We start from the raw sequence: 16,288 nt of genomic DNA on the forward strand, positions 1-16,288 counted from the left end.
TAGCTCGGGTGGAGCTAAGAAGAGTCCCGCCTCGATTGCAGCCGCCCCGTCTAGCGCACCACATCCAGCGCAGCCGCTTTGATGTAACCTCGGAAGCATTTGTAGATAGACTTCAGATGGAATGGCACTTTATTTTCAACTTACGTTCTTCTTATATTTTCTTATATTATAGATTCTGTAGAATGGTCTTTTATTATGATCTAGTGGTAAATGTCTGGTAGATTCAGGTTTAGTTGATAGAAAGGGTCACTGGTAATCTCTCGATACATGATCCACATCAATCTTTGGGGCCCCTATTCTTTGTGGAAGTAAACTCCACCTAAACTGAGCAGTTCAACGAATCTTACGCTTGTTAAATGATAATCCAGAAGCGTAGTGGAAATCTGTTCGGAGATTCTCTAGTGATTCAATTCCCACGTAGTGCGGAAATTCTTATACTCCTATTCTCTACATAATTTGAGTTCTTCGGAAGCTTAGACCTTTAATTTACCCAGGTTCGTGTAAATATATAGAACTAGATTGTGGGAAGGGGGCGGACGGGAAAAACTCAAACAAAACTGTCAGCGGGATTCTTCCTGAGAGCTGTAACATTTGTTCGTAGCTATGCGTAATAATTTTTCATCGTATAGAATCGAACTCTGCTCCTATTTGAATTCTAGATCGTTTCTGATTACGCTATCAACTATGAACGCTTGTTATCAACCCTGTCCGGCACCGCATAACGTTGATAAAAACTCGCTTTGTTGCCGTAATTTCAAAGGATTTACTTCGATAATAACATTTTTCATCGTACTATATTTTTTTAAATAATCATTCACTGTGCTACTTATTTATCTCCTCGTTTTTGGATGCTCCATTCCACAGTTTTCAGGTAATGTCCATCTCGTCAATGTCAACGATGAATGGGAATGAGTTACAACCATTGCGACGTCAAAGGTGGGTACGGTGATCGATAAAGGATCGGGTGCCTGACGGTGATCAAATCTATTCGGAATACGTTGATTTCCCTTTGAATTTAATCCAAAATAGCAGCGGTCCATGATCTCGTATGTGATCTATACAATGACTTGCTGAGATCAACAGCTGCGCTTAGACAGTTTTCATACCTTTCCAGGCAAGTGTGCTATCAATTTATTAACTCGGAATGAAAGCTTTGGTTGGCCTCGAGCGATGTCGAACCAGCGAACGCGCAAACGTAGCGGTGACCTCATACCACTGCGCTATACCCGCCCATGACATATGATGAATATTCTCGATCCGATATCTTGTTGAGCACTAGTATTCCGACAGTTTCACGCACTTTATCGGAAATATTAGGAGTGAAAGGGTTTTGGGCGTATAGGGAGTAACAGATGGTAAAGTGATTGGTTGACTGTTATCATCAGTTGATGGATTTGAGGCAACGTAGATCATTCCTAACTGGCCAACTGTTTGTTCTACTCCAATCGACTTGTACGGTCGATAAAACACTGCCTATGCCATCGGCAGCATGGTTTCGTACATTGAGCAACTCATTTCAGATTCTAAAATCCAATAATGAAGTAAGTAATTTATTCTGTTTTTTTTTCAATTATTTGGTGGTTCCAGAAGGTTAGAAATTTATCATATGACAAGGTTTGCTTACAGTCATCAGCTCTGTTCCCCTGCTTTTTTGCAGTTCTGCTTTTTTCTTATCATACAACTTTTGAATTTTTTCTCTTAAATTCAAATCATCCAGGTTTTTAAAAAGAAGGGTGTAGAGAGATTGACTTCATTCATAATTCGCAATTATGTAATTATTACTGCCGTTCGGTAGCCAGCTGTGCCTATACTACCCTTAAATCTAAATACACTTCAGCTTCCAGAGGTCTAAAGTCTTAAGCTTCTAAAGGTCTTTGATAATCAAACTAATCATCAATGCTCCCAACCCAACACTCACGAATAACCATCCCTTTTTCTTGCCTTCTTTTATTTCGAGACGTCTCCAATTCAATCAATTGGAACATTTTTTCGCCTCCATTTTCGTACTAAGGTTTACTAAGTTCTGTTGAGAAAAACTGAGTCAGTAAACTTCTGCTAGATATGAAATCCACACTAACACACTGTTATTCTTAGCAGATATAGGTAACTCGCTATGACGTCAGATGATAAAATCAAAACTTTTTGATTGCGGATGCTCGTTTACTGCAACTCTTCAAAAAATTCCGTCTTCCGTCACCGGGGCTCATTTCTGTTAAAGCTTCCTGTCTGAGGACTGTTTAAGTACGATAAATTGAAGACATCACCCCACGGGTGATTCCGTCTATTTCTTCCTAACTGCCGCAAGAAACGGCCCGGAAGATACGGCTTTGAGCGTTCAGGCGCGCTATTTTGCACAACGAGTTCGATTGAAGCGTGTCAGCCTTGTGCACGCGCCGCATCTTCCGACCCGTTTTTTACGGCAATTAGGAAGAAATGGACGGAATCACCCTCCTCTCCATAATCTACGGACGTACTGTCCGTGGTGCACTCACGTGACTGCAGAAATCACTATCCCAAAAATCACATTCCTAAATTCAACGGATAATTTTTTGTGTCCGTTTTTTTTCTTTTTGAAATGTCGACACATCTCTACACAACTTTCATTCTTTCTACTGAAATTTTGAGAAATGTTATGAAGAAAATAAACTCATATGCTGGTTGGCTTCATACGATTTAGTTAAAACGACTCCATTTCTAGTGCAATTGCGTAAGCGGTTGAGCTAGATCCGATTGGGTTGTAGAGATTAATGAGGGTTCCGTCACTCTACGGGTAGCTCAAGCGTTCACGCATGTTTACCATAGGTCAAGTCGTTTTAGCTCGACCATGGTTTGTTGGTATTGTGGAACAGCATTGACTTAAAGGCATCATCCCACGAATCTGAGGTGGTACGGATTTCAGGTGGAGTATTCGTAGACGGGATTTTAGATTACGGAGAGGTGGGTGATTCCGCCCATTTCTTGCTAATTAGCGTAAAAAAAACGGCACGGAAGATACGACTTCAGGCGTTCTGGCGCAATTTTTTCTACAGGGAGTTCGATTGGAGCGCGCCAGCCTTGTGCGGAGCCGCATCTTCTGGGCCGTTTTTTACGCCAATTAGCAGGAAATGGACGGAATCACCATCCTCTCCATAATCTACTATTTCTTATAAGAATACTCCACCTGAAATCTGCACCACCTCAGATTCGTGAGGTGATGCCTTCAACCTTCGGACTTCGGTTCAACTACTCTGGGAAAAAATCGGGTCATTTTCTTTTTAATGTAAGCATGTTGTAATCAATAAATTAGTACGCAGATCAATAGATTAGTACCGAAGCCAGTAATTTATTGATTGGGCTACTGACACTATAAATTTGCAGGGAGCCAACAATGCAGGAACTTTTCACGCCGCGTATCAAAGAACGCGGCTCCATATCACCTGATCAAGCACTGATACACATGATAAAGGTAGGTCATCTGGACTTTGGCATTGGCATTTGTATGATACTCAGAGAATGCAAAAGACGATTGAGCATGGTTATAAAAAAGGCAACAATCAAAAAAAAAATGACTTGGAGTTATTTTGAATGTTGTCTGTGTAGTACGTATTAGATCTCTGTATGGTCGGGTCGAAGCGATATCAAGCCTGAGCGGAGGAGCTACCGGCTGCGATCGAGGTGGGAGCCTGCTGCAACTAGGCCAAAGAGATGGAGAGGGTCCCACATCGGTCGCATCCGCTTACGCAGCTGCGCTTTACTCCAGGTCGTTTTGACCCGACTACATCTGGGCACTGTTTGGGCAACTGATACAAATACAATGATTCCAGGTGATGATGGGTACAGGAATGCTGTCGCTTCCGTTAGCGTTCAAACACTCTGGACTTTGGGTATACGTTTATGAATGCTTGATTGCAGCATATCTTGTCTCTAGAGTGCGTAATACCAGGACGGATTATATTAATATTTTAGTTGGGCTTAATCCTTCTTGCCTGTATCTGCTCGATATGTATTTATTGTACACGACAACTCGTCTTTGCCCAACACTACCTCGCCTACCTGTAGGATTTATAGTAATTGTGTCGATTAGTATTCTATTGACCTCTCTTTGCTGTATTCAGTAAGTCGCAACCACGCCTGGACTATGCGAACGTCATGCGATCAGCCGTTGAAATTGGGCCGCCATGGATCAGAGATCATGGATATTTCTGGAAGTAATCGATGTTGGCAAGTGTGAATTTACAGGTTTTGTTTTAAAAATAGTATTTAGGCAGGTGGTCAATGTAAATATGTTCTTGGCACAGCTTGGTTTCTGTTGTGTGTACTTCGTTTTTATGGCAGATAACTTAAAACAGGTGAGATGACGTTACTTCTCGTTTCTACTACAATGTAATTCATGGATGAGGTGAGCCACATGTCTAAGTAGGCGACAATTGACTACATGGATAGAAACAAAACCATGAAAGGACTGGAAGTGAGGGAGGTGGAGACGTCAGCATGAAATGTAGCAAAGTGTGCGATTATCTGAGAAAACATGCAAATTGATCTTGGTTAGATATTAGATGTTAGATATGCGACAACAGGCGACCTTTGAACTATAAACTCTCCAAGCGTTCCCATCGGTACCATTTTCATCCGTAGATGGAGGCTCATGAAATGTGTCAGAGTTATTAGTTAGCCACAGTTGTGAAGCGTTCTGAGTGAGCGAGTGAATTTAAGTTGCGGCGTGAGTAATTTGTTGAAAAAAAAAGAAAATCAAGTTCGAAATAGTGTTCCAACTGAGTATAGTCAGGTAAAAACGACCTGAAGCTCAGTGCAGTTGCGTAAGCGGTTCGAAGTGGCGCGGTAGCGATTGGGATCGAGGGGACACTTGCTAGCACCACTTATCGCTGCATTTCGCGTTGGTCCCACCTCGATCCCAATCGCCAGTTCAACCGTGCCGCTTCGAGTGCAACCGTTTACGCAACTACATCGAGCTTTATGTCGTTTTGACCTGACTACACCTTAGCTAGCACCACTCGTAGCTACAGTCCGAGTGAAGCCAACGATGGTCCCGCCTGGATTTCATCCGCAGGCTTCACCATTAAGATGTGTAACGGGTCGCGATCGTTGTAGAGAAGAGGATAAAGCGAAGTGCTACTATAGACGAGCAATAATAAATCTATTCCAGTTTTTTGACCAAACGTCAAACATTCATATTTCGCAAGCCGGTTGGATCGCTCTTCTTCTGGTCCCTATAATGGGACTGTGCACCATTAGAGAGCTTAAGGTACCTGAACGATTCGAATGTGTACTCTAGTTCGAAAGCTAGCTGTTCTAGGCACTAGCTCCTCTGGCAGCCATAGCAAATGTTGTCTACCTCATCGCCGTTTGTATAGTTCTCCAACAGCTCTTTCAAGTCGAACGGCCAAGCTGGACTTTGCCGGCTGTCGGCAATTGGTCCACACTGCCGCTTTTCTTCGGCACCGTTATGTTTGCTTTTGAAGGTGTAGCCGTGGTATGTAGTTAAGTAGTACCGGCATTGTATTCAATCACTTTCAGTTTTTTTTTTAAATTAAGGTCCTCCCTATTGAAAATCAAATGGATGAGCCATTGCACTTCATCACTTACAATGGTGTACTAAATACTTCATGTTTACTTGTTCTCATACTGTACATGATAGTAGGGTTAGTGACTTAGTAAAATTTGGTACTGTCCATTCTTGAAAGGTTGCAGTGTATTTTTTTTCAGATTTTTCGGCTACTTACGATTTGGAGATGGCGTTATGGACACCTTAACGTTGAACTTACCGCAGACAAAGTGAGATATTCGATTAATAATTCTTCTGGTTTCCCATTTATATTTGCTTTATTTTTTACATTTTGAGATTGCATCTGGGATGCGCCAACGCGTTTTACTGCAATTCATAACTGTTGAGGTTTTGGAACACGTGTTGGCCTACAATGACTTGTGGGGTCAGCCGATGTCAATTCAGTGTTCTTACCAGACATCTCTGGTATCAATCTATTTACCCTTAATGGATGAATGCTTTGATTGACACTAAGACAGTTTCGAACTATGCGGCCACAGCGGATCTTTCACCGACTGGGCTATACCCGTCCTATAACTTTTTAACTTCCCTACAAATACTTCTTCATCTTACATGCGATACTATAAACAAAGAATTATCGCCTGTTAGCACTTGCCAACCTAGCCACGTTTGGCAATGGCCGAGTTTATCTCATTATGGATGGAACAAAGCGTGTAATTCAGTGCCGGATAAAGCTTCACTTGCAGAGTTCTAATATACTCCAGAGTTTGCTTATTTTGTATTCAATACAAGCTTCTGAACAGCACCTTATTTCAGTTTCTATCAAACTATCAAATTAATGTTTGTTGCGTGTATACTCGTTTCCTATCCTTTGCAATTCTATGTGCCTATGGAGCGAGTCGAGAAATGGATCAAGCGAAAGGTACCGTTATTTACTTATGTTGATCTACTTTGCTTTGTAATAGTTCAGGTAGCTGTAGAGCGACAAGAGAAGCTGATCTATGGTGTAAGGATGGGTGGAGTGATTTTTACCTGTAAGTTGATTACCAATTCTTAGTGCAGTACTATAGTAGTCCTATACTTTTTTGTCCGAAGCTCCTCAAATATTTTTTCACGCATTTAAGGCTTTATGGCAGAGCTGATACCACATCTAGCACTATTCATATCACTAGTTGGTTCAGTAGCTGGTACATCTCTGACACTGGTGTTTCCACCAATGATTGAGTTGTTGTGCTCTTATTCCAGGTGCGTTCAGAGTTATAGACGGGTCAAAACGACATGCAGTACGATGCAGTTGCGTAAGCAGTGTAAGAAATGAAGCTCGGTTATGCAAAGGGCTGCGCTCGAAGTGACCGCCCGCAAGTAATGTAAGTAATGCTAGTGGTTGGGATCGAGTTGGAACAATTTCGAACTGCAACAATGATGAGTATTGCTAAAACGAGTCCCCCTCGTTAATCATCGCTACGTCCCACCGCTTCGAGCGCAGCCGCTTACGCATCAAGCATCATGTGCAATTGCATCGAGCTTCATTTGTTTTGACCCTACTATATATATATATATATATATATATATATATATATATATATATATATATATATATATATATATATATATATATATATATATATAATATTATACATAATATATAAGCTTTCAATGTCATCTTCCGAATAGTGACTCAAAAAATTCAACCTGACAGCACATGCAACATCAAAATACTTCAGAGATTCGCTAAATCCATGGATTTGGATACGGAACCTTTCTCTTATGGCATTCGCTGTCTTTGGTTTCGCTACTGGTACCTACGCTAGCGTTGTGCAAATTGTTGATGCATTCGGCAAATCGGATGTCTGACTATGAACATGGTGTCGGGCTGATAAATTAAGTCCATGTAAGCTCAACTGCAGCACAAAAGACGCGTACCGACCATCCCGTTTCTTCAGTCCATAGCTGATCATCGTTCTGTTGAAATGTATGTCTAGTCTACGAGGATAGCTGTTATATTGTTATGCGATTTCATTGTTTTGTTAAAAATTGTTTCTATGGTGTTAGTAAATAATTGTCTTGCAGTGGAGGCATAAAACTTTCAAATGATTACAAATACTGAAATGATTCGCTGCTGATCTTCAATTATTTGTGATCTCAAAGATGAAGTGGATACGCCAAAGTGAATCATTACCACGCGTTATATTCAGTCAAAACCGATGTTCCACCAGATATCTCAATATTGGATAATTAAACCTTCTATCTTTAATAACAACACGTCAAAACATAAACGATAACAAAACCCGAGACAATAACACAACATGCAACACTGCTCCCTCCCATCTCTCGAGTGCAAACGATGCTGGTTACGGCGAACGGTAGTGAGGGTCCTTGTGGATTCCCCGCGAATGCCTCCGAGACATAACGTGCCCAGTGCATATGCCGGCGGATACGCGAACATACCTCGATGAGGTGGTGCTCCAGCCGTTCTTGAAGACGCAGACAACCGTCTTAGATGTTCTTCTAGCCACAGAGACGCAGAAAACTGCGCAGTTACAAGGAAATATGCAAAGAAGAGTGGTTTGAGCTGTCGAAATTACCGGATAAGTCAAAAATAATAGTGCTAGATAGAAGTACATGGGATTTTGTATGGTGCTCTAATAAAGAAAGAGAGCGAGTTTGTCTTTATATCACCTTCAAAAAGTCTAGAAATCTTATCAAATTTGAACACTTTCTCTTCCTGTAAGTTCGAAGAAGTCAGAAATACAGATGCTCCTTCTGTTCAGAAATAAATTAGGCTACAAAAAAGCTTGGGAGTTACAGGATGATGACAATTCTCATTATCGTTACTTTTGAAAGCTGAAATGTTCCGTTTTAACGAATATTTTTATGCACGTAATCTGAAGCTATTAGATACATCCTTATGTCATATTTCACGTGAGGTTTTCTCTTTCTTCTGGTACGATTATAAGTTCACCTCACATCACAAAATTGCAGTGAATGTGTCTAATCCTCCAAAACAATTTAGTAGACAGTGAATTATATCCTAGCCAATGATGCAGTGTATGTTTAGCGGTAGGTAAGCAGAGTCAGTTATTTAGATGCCAACGAAAGTGAATCTCTTTAGGACACACACCATCGTTAATTGCTCTGACGAGGCATGACCGGGGCATGCTCGATATTCCGCCAGGACCCTCTTTACACGCACCCGCTGGTTCCCGCCGTTCCATAACGTCTCGTCCCAACTAATCGATACTCGACAGTCGAATAGCGTGTTATGTCGAGAGACGCAGACACCGAAAGTAGGGCAGCGTGGGCCCTTTGATTATCGATTTCCTAAAGACGGCTTTCCGTCAGATCGAACTATACTGATTTGAAGGAGAATTTCGATAACATTTAATCCTTTCTCCCGTCAAATTTTAGTGTTCCAATTGTATGAAAAAAGGATGGTTGGTAAATGTGGTTAAGTAAAACTCTGGGCAGTATTTTCCATCCTAGCAGAAGTCGAAAATCGATTTGAATGATGCAGTTATGCTGTCTCTTCGTTGTTTTCGTTCGTTTCGCTGGTTGAATGACGCCATTCTTCCTGTCGCGTTCCCAGGTGTTAGTCTCCCAGGTCCAGTTCCGGAGGCTCATTGATGTGTGGATCCCGTAAGAAACTGGCACTGAGATTCTAACGCCCCAGAGAAACCGGTGTGTGCGGGTGGTCGGGGCTAGAGTTTATCCGCATAAAGTGATGGTAGTTACTAGGCTTGTGTCCGACATTGATGGTCCAGCTTTGCCTGAGACACTTACTGGGAGGTCCTAAGTCAAGTTATCACAAATCTCCGGACGTATGAGCAAGGCCTGGACGCGGGAGCGTGTGCTCCACTCCGCCACACACTCTCAGGGACGCCCGTTAACTCCAGCTAGCGGCACTTCCTCCTGCTCGTCCTCTGGCTGATATTACTGCTCAAGAGTTGTGCTTGTTGTTCATTGTGGGAGCGTAAAGCGAGCGAAAAGTAAGAGCGCTGCAGAACCTTGTCGTGTGTCCACGTTCTATAGATGCTGTTATAAAAGAGTCGCACGGAATCCGTGACACTTCCGTGTCATACGGTTCATCAAATCCGATGATATCTACTGGTTTCATGTGATATGTGAGGTCTATCTATAGTCGGGTTAAAACGACATGTGCTTCGATTCGGCTGCGCTTGATGCGGTGCGGTAGAGCGTAGCTGGTTAGGATTGAATGTGCACAACTGTAAAAATGGGGACCCTTGCTGGCACTCCTCATTGCTGCAGTTCACACCTATGTTTCCACCTAGAACTTAACCGTCATCTCATTCGCGCCGCTTCGAGCCCTAGCACCCGCTTACGCGACTGCCCCATGTCGTTATGACCCAACTATGCTTTATATGAAGCTATCTGATGCATTTTTTGCCCATAGTTAACGTTGGGATTTCTCTCTATTCTGTATAAAGTGGATAAAGTGTTTGGCGTTAATCAATCCGCTTTGAATGCGCCACCACGCTCACTTCAATTAAAGGCATCATCCCACGAATCTGAGGTGGTACGTGTTGGGTAATGGTAACAGGTCGTAGATTGTGGGGAAGAGGGTGATTCCGTTCATCTCTCTCTGTATGAGTGCGACCGGACAACCTCGGAACTGTTTCTTACGACGGCTTCTGCTGCAATGCGCAACTATTGCGCCCCACTCCCGCCTGCGATTCGTCCGAATGGGTTTTCGATGAATCGCAGGCGGGGGCGGGACACAAAGGTTGCGCATTGCAACAGAATCAGTCGTAAGAAAGACCACTCGGCGTCTTCCGTTTACACTCATTCAGGGAGAGATGAACGGAATCACCTTCTTCCCCACAATCTACAACCCGGTATAGGCATTACTCACTTGAAACTCGTACCACCACAGATTCGTGGGGTGATACGTTTAAAAAATGTTTGAGGTTTGCGAACTCTAATTGGTTTTATATTCCTTTCTATTCTGGAACGCTCACAAATTTGTGATCACCATACAACTTAGTATTTCTCCTCAGAAGTAGAAAGGATGAAGACGATCGTCACACAATGCCTCGAAGTCATTCGGGGAAATGTTGCTGTCGCAACGTTAGGATGTGATCGTGGTGCCTTAGACTGGTTTCGTGGATCTTACTCGCGGTGGAAGAATTATCACTGCCAAAGATTAGTATACTACCGCGACATTGTACTACCAATCTTAAAGTAGGTAGCACTTCTTTCGATTGACTAATTGTATTGTAACATGTTTATGTTAATTGTGCCATAACAACATGTTGTTTTCGTCTGAAAAGAGACCACTGATTTTAAACTTTATTTTGATGTATGCCTCCATTTTATAAGTTCAACTGCCAGCACTAGGTCTATATTGGCGTAAGTTCATAACTCTAGAAAATGGAACTGTAGAACATGGCGTGATGTGTTGTGTACTGTATGTGATGTGTGTTTTACAGTGTCACGGCCCAAATGGATGCGCCAAGTGCAAAAAGCGACAAGGAAAAACCGGAGAAAAATCTCTCCGTCGACCCTGACGTGAGTAAAGCGTCGATTTTCTCGATCATGAGGAAAGTTGAATGCTGCGTATCACGAAATTGATGCAGTGTGGAAACGAGATGGAAACAATAGAGTTCGGACTGTAGCTTACAGTCCAAACACTATCGGGAGACACCACGTTCTCCCAAATATCATGAGATTAGAAGCCGGCACCCTGTCCATGGATTCTAAATTTATGTTCAAGACGCAGTAATAAGAAATAGTCTCCTGATTACGGAGGAATGTCTGGTATGGTACAGGAATCATTTTGACTAGCGAAGTGGAAAATCACGATGATTATCTGTGCTTACAATTGCATCGGAAGTGGCCATTGAAGATCTGATTATGCAAGCTAGGGTGACTAAGTACAACGTTACCAGATTGATCTAGACGACAATACCACCCATTGAACGCCGTGTATGACACTGGTGAAGAACTGTTCTTGGGAACATGCGACACCACATGAGTTGGTGAAGTTCGCGTCCTCTTTAACAAGAATATGGTGAAGACCATCGATTCTTTCAGAACAGCTTACGACCTGAATCGGACGTTAACGGATGAGATGTGAGTCGCCAACTTTCGTCGTCGCTACATTCGTCACTTATGCTCCACCATCAAGTTACGAAGAAGGAGTCAAAGCTTTCTATATGGACGTAGAAAAATTCTACAGTGAAAATCATACTTTCTACAAGATCATTGTTGGTGACCTTAGCGCCAAAATCGGCCCCAGAAGAACTCCTGAGGAACTTTACATCGGGACCCACCTACAATGAAACGAGAAAGGCGAAAGGCTTTCCAAATTTATCTTTACGACAAAGACAACATATTGGAACACGCAATTCAGAAGTTCTCTCTACGCTGGATGTAATAGTCATCCAGTGAAAGGTTACAAAATGAAGTTGACCACATCATTGTCAGAAAAAGGATGACCCTGACAGATGTCGCTGTTATAGCAAAGTTTTACACAGGATAGGATTATCGTCTTCTTTGAGAAAGATCTTCGTTCACCCGAAGAGGAGAGAAAGCCGCAAAATTCACAAAATTTCAATTCAAAAGCGAAGTCCCAGAACCATAATCAACTTGGTTCTCTTCGCTTCGCTAGTCGGCTTTTGGGTAGATATCGCAAAGAACAACATCAAGGACGTGTATGATCCGCTCGTAGAACATCTTCACGATTGTAGGTGCAAAGCGTAAAGTTCTAAAATCACCAAGAGACGCTTGTCTCCGGAAACTCTAGATATGATATGTCAGCGTGGAGCTGTACGAGTCGCAGACAACCACGAATCCACGTCCGAGCTTGCAAAACGATGCAGAGAAGCGATAAAAGACCTTAAAGAGAAAAGAGCAGAAGTGTTGGATGAAGGTGCAGAGACGGGAAAGAGCATCCGCTATGCCAGACTTTGCCAATTATAAGACAAAAGTGACTGCCATCCGAAACGAAGGCGGAACAACTACACCATCGAGAAAGGGAATGATGGATAAATAAAGGTCTGGCACGATTTCTACTTAGATCTTCTGGGCAGCGACGTCCATTTGTCTCCTCGCCTGGGGGAACATTGAAGAATCATCCCTGAGATGTTCCCTTCCGAAGTCCGAAATACCATCATATCGATGAAGAATCCTACTTCACACGGTCCGACAGTATCAAATCAAAATGTCTGAAGAGCCTACAGTCAATCTTTATCAACGCACTGACAATGCTCTTCACTCGTTCTGTCGGAATGCAAAGATTGTAAGGAATGGAAAACCAGAAAGAACCTGCTGTTATATAGAAAAAGGAGACCCACATGACATTGGCAAATATCGCACAATCTGCTTACTGTCTGTCATCTACAAGTTTTCACAAGAGTAATGCTAAACAGGATTGGAAGAACATTAAATGAACGGTACCCAAGCGAGTAAGCATGGTTTCGAAACGGGTTCAGTGCTGTTGATCACACACACCTTCTCAAAACCCACAGGAGTGTCGCGGGAGTACAAGATTCCGCTGTTTTTTTTTTTTTTACTTTCACCGACTTGAAAAAAAGCCTTCGATTCAGTTGAGACCACGGACGCCTTGAACAACCAAGGCGTCTTTACTCCATATTATATACTTGGTGATTCTACAATAATGTCGCAATCGCTATGAATAGAGGGGTTCGACATGGTGACACGATCTCGTTCAGTGCCACTCTCGCGAACGCGATGCGAGAATTGAAATAGGATGAAGTGGGAGTGAAAGGTGTCGGCCAGGGGTTACACCATCTTCGTTTCGCTGATGAAATTGTTCTGGCAACATCAAGCATCAATTATGCGCGTCACATTGGTGCACAGCGTGAGTGTGATGCATCTCAACCTGTCTCGTAAGAATAAACGCCGTTTTTAGGAAAGTTGGAGGATGATCAAATCTGATAAAACGTGTAAAAAGATCGGTCTTTAGCTGAACCCGTTTAAGATGATGTTCACGTAGAACGTATGGGCTTATGATGCCCTATTCACGCTCAACGGAACGAATACACCTGAAAGGTCCAGCTGTGTGTATCTTTACCTACGTCGGTAGATTAATATGATGAACCTGACCATCGAGCTGGGCAGGAGGAAAAGACCGGCTTGCGAAGCATATAAAAGAATTGAGGATGTTGTGAGGAGGACTAAGAACATCCGGATCCCTGCTCAATTACTCAACACCACCATTCTTCCTACTTTGGCCTACACTTCAGAAGTCTAGGGAATTCGCAAGCAGGAGGAGAAATGCGATCAGCGTCATGGAATGCACGATTGAAAGAGTGATGCTAGGATTACAATGCTCTTCGAGTCCTTCGCGAGAATATAAGCCACTATGCAAGCCTTGCTCACGATCGGGAAAAATGGAAGTACTGCTGGTGCCTGCTAGAGCAAATCGACAAACAACGGGATCTCTGGTGATACTTGAATAGGCTGCTGAGCAGACCTCACTGGTCTTCGACCGCCTGCACGTCGTGCGAGGCGCCACGCTGATGCACAGCGTTAGTGTGATTCGCCTCAACTAACTTCGTGAGAATAAATGCTGTTTCCCATGCCGTTTTCAGGAAGAGTAGGAGAAACTCGGCGTGAGCACGCTTCGATTCGTATCCACATACCGAACCCCATGTTTTCTATCAAGCTTCCAGACTACGTCAATTTCGTAACACGCTACTTTTATGATAAAATGCACAGATATGATCAAGAGTGATGACTTCATAGAAGGATCTGCTTATTTCAGTGCGCATACTTCAATGTGACCGGTGGAAAATCCGACCATATGCTCGTGAATATTGGAGAAAAGCGTCTCGCCGTCAGGGTATTGATTGAGACTGGTTCATTTCTTATCTCCGTAGCAGAGATTTGATTACCTAAGTGATTATCCGCCTTAGGGAACGGGCAATCAATCCATAACGATGATGCAATAGTCAACATGTTAGTGGGATAGTTTTCTGCACACATCAAATACAGATATCGATAATTGTTTTAAATTTTTTGGTATGGGGGCAGCCGACTCAAAACGACTGAACCTCAATTGTGCAAATGCGTAGCCGGCAAGCGACTATGCCACTCGTTAGGAGAGTCTATAAGTACAATATCCGTAATTTTCAGGCCTTTATGAACATGAAATTATTTAAGACATGGGGATATGTGAAGATGACTGATATGCTTCCAGAACTTAGAATTTGCAGATTCGATCCAGTAACAATAATCTGTATCGGGTATCACCAAATTCGATGTTTATTGAGCCTGGACAGTGCCAAAATCTTGTAGTTGTTAGAAGTGCTGGTAGGTTTGTTTACTTATGGTTAAAAAAATCCGAGAAATCAATGTTATCAAAGTCTAAAATATCAATGCAGTACATTGTGCCGAGACTACGGCACTGCGAAGTTAACCTATGATTAGATGGTGCACGTGACTTCTTCTGCAGGTTCTTCTTTGTAGTACATCATTGGGAGTACCGTTGGCGTTTCTATGACTAGTCAGAATACAACATCGCCCCTACTTTATACATTCTGCTTTATATGGCGTATTGTCGGGTCATTACAAGCTGAAGCATAGTGAAGCGATCGGAAGCGCTCAAAGTTGCACGATGAGCGAAACGCAAAACCTACTCAATTCTGCACTCCGATTGCAGCAAACGAGGATCCCGCCTCGATCGCAACCGCTACCTCCACTGCGTCACTTCGAACGTGGCCACTTACGTACTTTTACCTAGCTCTAGCTCGTTTTTATTCGAGTGAACGTTTGCAGTGTCCGCTTCAAATTTTGCAGATGTACGACTTCAGCATTTCTAAAATAAATCCAGGCCCAGCTCGGTCCGACAAACTAATCCTACAGTTCCTGCCGTGCGAGAAAGAAACAGAGGATTGCAAAGAGTTCTTCAGACAAGCGGAAAAACTTGGCATAAAACCAGACACCGTACGCATTTCATTGAAGGTAAGTTCAAAGCAAATCATCACTGAATTCATAATTCACAAGAGAAGTATGTGGTCCCATATCGGATCCAATGAGACTTTGTTACAGATGGTCGGTGACCAAGGTTATCGTGTAATTCCATCCAGAGAAGTGACAGAAGACGCAATTTCTTAGACGTGATGACATCCACATCAGCGTTCATTTACAATTGAAAATAACTTGTAAAATTCCCCATTGTGAATTGTTTGAATAAAACTGTTGCAAAGTTCATTTGCAATTTAATTCAAAAGTGTGGGTTAGGCTAAGGATGCGGTAGAAATAAGCCATGAGTAGTTACAGTTTTCTTTATACAAATTTTAATCGTCCATTGTTCTACCCTCGGTACACTGACGATTGTTTTGTCATTTGCGCCACCCAAGCGGAGATGGACAAATGTTTTGACTTGTTGAACCGACAGTCCGAACACATAAAACTTGCTAGGGAGAAACCACAGGGCAACTGGCTTCCTTTTCTGAACATCCAGGTTGGCATATCAAACGGTACGTACCAAACGAAATGGTATCGTAAGCCCAGTAATAAAAACATCTTGGTTCATTTTCTTTCTGTTCATCCATTTCATATGAAGAAAGCTGTACTTAACAACATGTTCCGCGCGGCAAGAACCGTTTGTAGTGGACGTGAGGAGAGAAAGGAATCATTAACTTTGGCTCACGAAATTGCTGTTTCGAATGGTTATGAAGTCCGAACGTCTGAAACGAGACGATACCGAAGTGAACGAGCACGGCAAGTGGGAAACCCACCACAGATAAGATACCTCTCTGCTTTCCTTACATCTCCGATGAAGTGAGCGCTGCCATTAGG

The 16,288-nt window shown here is 42.7% G+C and overlaps 3 protein-coding genes across 5 annotated transcripts; all 3 read left to right on the forward strand.

The window, feature by feature from the left end:
• Window positions 1-874: 874 nt before the first annotated feature.
• On the forward strand, window positions 875-7,357 carry RB195_011802 (uncharacterized protein; the record flags this gene model as incomplete). 2 transcript variants are annotated; one of them, XM_064193370.1, is made up of 14 exons in its annotated part: window positions 875-936; window positions 3,358-3,445; window positions 3,804-3,863; window positions 3,946-4,034; window positions 4,095-4,187; window positions 4,244-4,328; window positions 5,144-5,242; window positions 5,294-5,470; window positions 5,533-5,639; window positions 5,704-5,772; window positions 6,320-6,425; window positions 6,474-6,537; window positions 6,628-6,748; window positions 7,228-7,357. In XM_064193370.1, the coding sequence occupies 14 exons, from the start codon at window positions 875-877 to the stop codon at window positions 7,355-7,357; spliced, it is 1,350 nt and encodes a 449-aa protein (XP_064050953.1). The 2 variants fall into 2 exon arrangements, with proteins under 2 accessions (XP_064050953.1, XP_064050954.1); XM_064193371.1 differs by lacking the exon at window positions 875-936 and adding an exon at window positions 1,537-1,541.
• A 3,172-nt stretch (window positions 7,358-10,529) lies between these two features.
• Window positions 10,530-15,601, forward strand: RB195_011803 (uncharacterized protein; the record flags this gene model as incomplete). Of its 2 annotated transcripts, XM_064193373.1 has the most annotated exons (7): window positions 10,530-10,702; window positions 10,853-10,870; window positions 10,951-11,029; window positions 14,250-14,327; window positions 14,701-14,797; window positions 15,318-15,448; window positions 15,536-15,601. In XM_064193373.1, 7 exons carry the CDS (start codon window positions 10,530-10,532, stop codon window positions 15,599-15,601), a joined length of 642 nt encoding a protein of 213 aa, XP_064050955.1. The 2 variants fall into 2 exon arrangements, with proteins under 2 accessions (XP_064050955.1, XP_064050956.1); XM_064193372.1 differs by lacking the exon at window positions 10,853-10,870.
• A 445-nt stretch (window positions 15,602-16,046) lies between these two features.
• RB195_011804 (uncharacterized protein) lies at window positions 16,047-16,274 on the forward strand (the record flags this gene model as incomplete). The annotated part of the gene is made up of 1 exon (XM_064193374.1): window positions 16,047-16,274. The coding sequence occupies one exon, from the start codon at window positions 16,047-16,049 to the stop codon at window positions 16,272-16,274; it is 228 nt and encodes a 75-aa protein (XP_064050957.1).
• Between the last annotated feature and the right edge of the window lie 14 nt (window positions 16,275-16,288).

This window comes from Necator americanus, chromosome III (genome assembly GCF_031761385.1).
Source record: "Necator americanus strain Aroian chromosome III, whole genome shotgun sequence".
Lineage (NCBI taxonomy): Eukaryota > Metazoa > Nematoda > Chromadorea > Rhabditida > Ancylostomatidae > Necator > Necator americanus.